This window comes from Etheostoma cragini, chromosome 17, assembly GCF_013103735.1.
Source record: "Etheostoma cragini isolate CJK2018 chromosome 17, CSU_Ecrag_1.0, whole genome shotgun sequence".
Classification (NCBI taxonomy): Eukaryota; Metazoa; Chordata; class Actinopteri; order Perciformes; family Percidae; genus Etheostoma; species Etheostoma cragini.
Window position 1 is genome coordinate 16,466,312 of NC_048423.1, and position 7,869 is coordinate 16,474,180.

The 7,869-nt window shown below is 38.9% G+C and overlaps 1 protein-coding gene across 2 annotated transcripts; it reads left to right on the forward strand.

The window, feature by feature from the left end:
* The first annotated feature begins 724 nt into the window (after nt 1-724).
* Nucleotides 725-7,102, forward strand: opn6a (opsin 6, group member a). Of its 2 annotated transcripts, XM_034898961.1 has the most exons (7): nt 747-995; nt 1,623-1,677; nt 2,770-2,975; nt 4,885-4,984; nt 5,960-6,064; nt 6,158-6,381; nt 6,553-7,102. In XM_034898961.1, exons 2-7 carry the CDS (start codon nt 1,638-1,640, stop codon nt 7,000-7,002), a joined length of 1,125 nt encoding a protein of 374 aa, XP_034754852.1. In that variant the 5' UTR covers nt 747-995; nt 1,623-1,637; the 3' UTR covers nt 7,003-7,102. The 2 variants fall into 2 exon arrangements, with proteins under 2 accessions (XP_034754851.1, XP_034754852.1); XM_034898960.1 differs by lacking the exon at nt 1,623-1,677 and having other exon boundaries at nt 725-995.
* Nucleotides 7,103-7,869: the final 767 nt, after the last annotated feature.

A 7,869-nucleotide genomic window follows, 5' to 3' on the forward strand; every position in this document is an offset into this window, starting at 1 on the left:
CACACAATTTATGAATACTTCTTAAATTATATTGTTTAGAATATTTGTGAGTTTTGGAATAGATATTTTGTGATACACGCGTTTAGGATTTATTGTAAGGTTAACTGAGAAGATACAGTATCTGTACAGTAACCATGACGCTTGGAACTATGAGCTGTACAGTATACACTATGAACAGGCTGCTGGCTTTAGATTCATAATAACATATCAATTAAAGTAACTTTTTGAAAATATTTCAAAACCAATGTTTTTTGGGTTATTTAGCTTCCTGAGAATGTTAAAAATGGATTTGGGGGGAAGTTGGACATGCTGCATAACTTTAATCCTTAATTCTGTATTGATGTCTTGACGGTTACGTTCAACATCCAACATCTGAGTTGGCTATTCAACACAATTGCATTCACAAAAAATATTCTTGGAAGACAGCAACATAAACGATTAAAATATCAGCAATTTGTACTTTATTAAAAAATGTTCAGCATTGGTAGGTTTGGACCCTGCTGAGGACCTTAAAGAGTCTTTGTGTGAGATGATTCTCCATGGACTTTAGTGAGTTTAAGCTAAATTAAGTCCCACTAGAGATAATTTCCATTAGTGGTCCAAAACTGACTAGACATTTCCCTGTTGGCCTAGATTTCCACCCAAAATCTTGATCTGCTTAGTTGCTAAGGAATAGATAGGATTACAGGTGCAATCATTTGGACAGTGAGTGGTGAGGTATTAGGGATTCTGTCTAAGCTGGATTTAAAACGACTGACTGGTCTTTCCTTCGGGTGAAACACAGTTGAAATCAGGGGAGAGCAGAGCTACTGTACAGGACAGCGGGGATTCATGCCTTGGCATCGAAACTCAGGCCATGGAAATAACGTTGAAGGGTTTTCCTGTGAAGGTTGGAAATATTCCATGGAGGAATAATAACCTCAGTACTCTGCATACAGACCCCCCACTGTCCGAACAAGGAGAGACCATCGTTGGAGTCTATCTGATAGTGTTGGGTAAGTCAACCATTATACTGGACTATAATATAGCTTGAAATGTAAGGTTGCAACAGTTGATTCGGAAACTTACCCTAGATTAATGTATATGAAAGGGCACATATAAACTACTGACAAAATGCTTCAAATATCTACTTTTAGTTTAAAACTAACTGTCGCACAAAAAATACACCCTCTCAAAAATAGTTTTGTCCTTTAAATCCCTTAGGACGAACACTTGTAAGTAAGAGTTACACATTAATAAAGGAGAATTCCGGTCGATTCCAGCGTGTAGCTCTGTTGTTTGGAAATTTGGAGTGCTGTCAGTCGCAAGAAAATGAAAACAATCAGTGCTGCTTACACTGTTTTATTCTCATGCTAGACTTTGCATCCAACAGGCAAGTTTTGAACGTGTTTTTAAGCTTCTAAACATGTTCAAAATACAACACTACTATACTGTATATACTACACTACACTATACTATACGGCTGTACACGACACTGAAATATATTTTTCTATACTGAAAAGAATGAATGGATCAATTATGTAATGAATCAATATATGCATGAAATTTAATTGTGTCATGCATACTGTATAACTATGTTGTGCTGATCCTGGTACCCTGCCAATGCCTCCATGAATTGACAGAATGGAAGCAAATCTATGAACCTGCAGCAAACATCGTATAGCTCTACTCTGTGTGGTTTGTATAATTTTAGATTCTTTTAAGCACCATATCCCAACAGCACAATTTGCTATACCCTACAATACTCTACACCCTCTACTATGTTCTGTTATGCTCTTCTCTACTCTACTCTACTTTACTATACAATGGAATTATGCTTTCCAAATTTGTATATTATACTGTTCAACACTACTACTACTGTATATACACCTCTCTGCTCAACTAGACTAAGCTTTAAATAGACGTGATTACAATCCCAGGCGCTACAATCAACTATATTACTATACTGTTTAGCATTTTACTATACTATGCTATAACATAATATGATAACACTGTTCAACGCTATTGCACTAAACTTCAAATAAATCATATTAGTGATGTTTGTACACTATATATACTATACAAATCTATTACTATACTATACAATTCTCTACCCAAATCTGCTACCATACAATACTGTACTCTACACTGTATGAACTATACCATACCGTGGTCTACTCTACTATACTCTACTATACTATACAACACTATACTATACCTTGTTCTACTCTACTATACCATGCCATACTAAACTACCCTATACTGTACCATACCACACCATACCATTCTATACTGTACCATACCACACCATACCATTCTATACTGTACCATACCATTCCATACCATACCAAAATAAACTAGAGTATACTATTCCCTGCCATACTCTACTATACTATTCTCTACAATACCATACCACACCATAACATACCGTGCTATACAATACTATACTATACTTTACAACGTCCATACCATACTACACATACTATACCAAACTTTACCATGCTTTACTATACTATACTATACCATACAATACTATACTATACTTTACAACGTCCACACCATACTACACATACTATACCAAACTTTACCATGCTTTACTATACTATACCATACCATACAATACTATACTATACTATACTTTACTCTACTGTGCTATTCTATACCCTACTATACTATACAATACTGTACTATACTATGCTATACTATACCCTACCACACCCTACTGTTCTATACTATACTAAACATTATGTGGGTATTCACTGAATATGCTGTGTGTTTGTCTCTCTGTAGGATGGCTATCCTGGTTTGGAAACAGTTTAGTGATGTTTGTCTTGTACAGACAGCGGGGCTCGCTTCAGTCAACAGATTTCCTCACTTTAAATCTTGCCATCTCCGATGCCTGCATCTCCATATTTGGCTACTCTAGAGGGATCCTAGAAATATTCAATATCTTTAAGGACGATGGATATTTGATCACTTCCATCTGGACATGCCAGGTAAAAGCCACACCAACAACACGTTATTACATAATACTGTAATATTCTATATATATTTACCACCAAATATTTACTGTATATTGTGGTGAGTTTTGTAGCACCAATTAGTTGAAAACCAGGAATGTTTGTATGAAATGTGATGACTGTGCAGAGTTGCGAGAAACTCACACATCTGTTCTCTTGGGCCAATCCCAATTAATGAAGTACGTTAAAGGAATCTGTGTTTGTGTGTGTGTGTGTGTGTGTGTATCTGCGTGTGTGCGTGTGTGCGCGCGTGTGCAAGGGATTATGCTAGTAGCCATGTGGGCTGGAGGTTAAATCTGTAATAAGATTACCACTGTGGAGGCCTTTAAATGGAGAAAACTCTTCAACCAGCATGGCACCTTTCAACAACCATATGGGAAGAAAATAAGAGAGAATAAGATAATTGCATGATTTAATCATATGTTCTTATGTGGCTGAATTTTGAAATGTAATCTGTATTAAATGCATGATGAGGTGGTGTAATTTCTATGAATTCATATTTTCCTTCTCCCACAGCCTCAGCTTGAAGTGAAACTGTTGTCGTACTTTAGCTTGGAATTCATCCAGGGTATTTTTCTTGCTCAAGGCTAGCTGTGGTGGAAACCGTGATATCCGCAAGTGAACGAAAACAAGGTGGTGTAACCAGAGTACTTTCAGTCTCAGAACTGTAAACCCCAAAATATGAGTGAGAGAGATATTGTAAATTGCAGTCTGCTGATCTTAAGCTTAAGTACATCCACTGAGATGAGCTCTCAAGCGTCCAATCTCAGGTTTTCAGTTGAAGAAGAAAAAATAGGGATAGCAGCAGTACGCCCCACTCATTTCCCCGTCCCCTGGGAGCATCATAAGTAAATGAGGGGCAAGTAAGAGGTGACAGAAATAGAGGAGGGAAGGAACAGGAAGGTGAAAGAGACAGGCATCTGAGAAGCATTAGCAGATTACTGCATGGAGCATGATAGGACATGACCAGTTGCCAGCTGAGCCAGATCCCTGTGTTTTAGACCTTATGGGACAGGACATATGATAGAGTCTGGGACCCTTTTACATTGTAAAGGGGAATAGAGGGAAATTATTGAAAAAAGCAGTATAAAGGTGTATAAAAAGGACTCTGATTTTAAGTCATTACTTTTATGATACTTGTGCTGTGATCCAAATTTCACAACATCTTTTTTCTTGAACCCAGATAGACTCATAGGTAAAACACTACAAAGCCATCGTGCTCATGTCCTTGTCCTAAATTCTTATATATAAAAAATAAATAGAAAATGTCTTGAATGAAAATCATTCTGGTCCAGACGTTCAGTTAGGTAATCTGTTGAATGTGAGGGTGTAAAAACGTGATGACTGACAGTAATGGGATTAGGACTAAAGAAGATCAGAGTCCTTAACTGATCTGTTTCACCTGGAAATGGCACAGTAGGGAGCTGGGTTTTGCACAGTTGGAGCCAGACTGAAACACAGTCGTATAATACCTTTTAAGGAGAGCTGTGATTAAAAGATCATCTTCCGACACAATGGATGCTAAATGCTAAAAAAGCTGCATTGTTTAATGCATTTGGTGGTCTTTGTACTTTTTCTCCACCAGATTTTTGTGGAAATCAAGGAAAATGTAATAACAGCTATATTGTAAAATAAAATAAAAAATTCCCAATGCTGATCGTGCCAGTTAAAAAGCCTGCAGTTCATATCATTTGAAATGCTCTGGGTCTGAAGCATATTGGACAAAAGGCAGGCAGTGCCCTGATAAAGTCCAAAGCAAAACAATCTGAGCAGACAAAGATCTGGAACCATTAGTTTGGCTATGGATCAATGCCAGAGGCTACTCAAAGACATTTTACAGATGGGATGTCATGATTCACCAACCGCTCTCTCTGTTTTCTTCCAGGTAGATGGCTTCTTCACCTTGCTCTTTGGCCTTGCAAGCATCAACACCTTGACTGTTATCAGCATCACCAGATACATCAAGGGATGCCACCCAAACAAAGGTCAGATCAAACCACCCTGAAATTCAAATCAGAGGGCATACAGAAAGCTTCAGACCAGCGTCTCTGCCCACCTCACATTCCAGCTGTTCTTATCTGACAGAGAAGTGTTTTTTCAGTGCTGCTGAAACCTTATTACCAACTTCAGCTGTGGAAATTACGACCACTTCTCTCCAGCTATTTCGTTTACATTTTGCCAACATGTAATTAGGTAACTTAAGGTGATCTATTTTTGGCTGTAACTGAGGCTGAAGAATGTCTTAATTGTATGGAAATTAAGTTGAGCAACTGGCATAAAAGTTTTTACTGTGTTTGTGGCTGTAAAACACAAGCTATAGAAACTGTGTGGTTTTCTTTTTACATTGGTGGTTGTGCTAAGAACATAGGTGAGATATCAAATGTATTATATGCCAGAGTACAGCTGCGTCTACTGCAACAGCAACAGTTATTGATGTAAATCATACAATCACACAAATGCAAGAGCATTCTATGTCCAAAGAATTTAGGCCAGGTAAACTTGAGTAGGTATCCAAGCAACAACATAAGGTAATTCAGCCTAACAAAGCCAAGTAACCCATAGCAACAAAGGTGTTGTATGTTGTATGAAAACCTCTTTCATAAACTGTACTGCTTTTATTGTGTGGTTTATCGACAAAGGATACATGAGCGTTGCTCCGAAGTTGATTTTCTTTCTTCCCCTGAATACAAAGCAATATGTGCTTTGTCAACAGAGGGTCTTTTCAGTCTCAGATGTTTGCAAAAGCCGTTTTTATAAGAAAAGGCATCATTGTTCAATAAATGTCACGATCTTGACATTCATAACAAGTCAAGAATGCTGCATATTTAAGTGCCTCTCACTTTTTCTGTTGTGCGTTCGCCAAGGTCACAACATTTAACCTTTTCAAACTTCAAACTATCACACAATCTGGTCCATAACGTGGAAATATTATGTTATAATACTGCTGTGTGTTTCTGCAGCTTACTGTGTCAGCGTTAACACTATTGCCGTATCGCTCATCTGCATTTGGACCGGAGCGATGTTTTGGTCTGTTGCTCCACTGCTGGGCTGGGGCAGCTACACAGGTCTGTACTCACACACTGATTTAACAAAAGAAAGGCGTGTGTGACTTTTACACCAAAAGCCTCGTTCTGACCTCTGTGTCTTCTCTTCCTTAGATCGAGGTTATGGCACTTGTGAGGTGGATTGGTCCAAAGCCAATTACTCCACCATCCACAAGTCCTACATCATCTCCATCCTCATCTTCTGCTTTTTCATCCCTGTGATGATCATGCTCTTCGCCTACGTCTCCATTATCAACACAGTGAAAAGCACTAACGCCATGTCAGCGGATGGTTTCATCACCACCCATCAAAGGAAAGTGGAGAGAGATGTCACAAGGGTAGGGAAAAAAAAATTCAAGTTTATTTTTGAGGGTTTCTTTATTAGAGAGACTTGATTGGAAAAGTAAAATGAGAATCTTTAAAGTTCTACTTAAATGTGTCCTGTCTACAATAAATCTCCTCTAACTATATCCACGTCCTGACAATTGTTCCCTCATGTTTCTCTCTAGATTTCCATTGTAATTTGCACAGCTTTCATCATGGCCTGGTCCCCATATGCAGTGGTGTCTATGTGGTCAGCCTGGGGCTTCCATGTGCCAAACACAACCAGCATCATGACCCGTCTCTTTGCCAAGTCTGCCAGCTTCTACAACCCGCTCATCTACTTCGGCATGAGCTCCAAGTTTCGCAAGGATGTCTCTGTGCTGCTGCCGTGTACACGAGAGCGCAGGGACATGGTGCGTCTGAAATACTTTCAAAACATCAAACCCAAAGCTGGGGGCCCACCTGCATCAATTCCTGTCCAGAAGCTGGAGGCCAAATATGCAGCATCCATTGCTGAAACCAACTCAGGGGTCAACAGCCCATCTCAGACTCCTCCATTTAACCCACAGGGGGTCTTCCACATTGACCTGCCCTCACATATTGAAACATCACAGTACTGGTGTGACAGGCTCTGAGGACATTTTACTTGATTACAAGGGGAGATTAAGAGTATTTTTGTATTTTTTGGTCTTACCCGTGTTAATAAATAATGCATGTGTAACCAGTGTTAATAAATGATTTTCTGAATCTCATGTCACACTTTGAAATAAGTTTTAATGACTTTTTTTTGTGTGTGCAACCATTCAACCCAAATTGGTACCTGCAGATTTGACTAAACTCTTTTTTTGGAGTATCTCCATCTGATGAGATGTGCAATCAGTAATGTAGTGATGCACAGATGCACAACAACATCTGGAAACACGGGACTGTCCTCAGCTTGACTGTGATGGCCCTAAATTCTGCCTTCGAGGGCACTCATGCCATTAGATCTACCATACATCCATATATCCAAGTACCATCTGCCTATAGAAATATGTCAATTTTTACATCTCCATACATCAAATCATTATGTCAGGTGATGCCGCATGGCTCTGTTTTCAATAGTTTTTAATCAGAAAACTCTTCCACTGTTCCATGGGTGTGGTGATTTAGGACAACCTTTTTTTCTGCTGAAAAGCTTTCGAACTTGGCACCGTCGACAGAAAATAATGACCCTGAAACAAAACATTTCTAGCAACATCAATGGGCAATTATCTACTTGAGCCGTGAAAGTTTAATGTATAAAAAAAAGTTCCCATGGTGGATTCTGCGTTTGTGCAAATACCATGACAACACGCACAATGAGCTCTTTTACAGCAGCACTTAAGACCTTTAAATCAAAATGGCAATCAGCTTCAGCTTAACCATCCATATAGTGCATAATAGCAGCAGCGCGTGTGCCAATCAGCATGAACCAACAGGCTCTCCCTTATAGAGGTGAGGTTGACATATGACTGTGTGTT

Coding starts and splice junctions, on each gene's coding strand:
- opn6a (XM_034898960.1), top strand. CDS start 857: ATGGAAATAACGTTGAAGGGTTTTCCTGTGAAGGTTGGAAATATTCCA. Junction 2,976..4,884: donor CTTCCATCTGGACATGCCAG/GTAAAAGCCACA, acceptor GTTTTCTTCCAG/GTAGATGGCTTCTTCACCTT. Junction 6,382..6,552: donor TGGAGAGAGATGTCACAAGG/GTAGGGAAAAAA, acceptor GTTTCTCTCTAG/ATTTCCATTGTAATTTGCAC.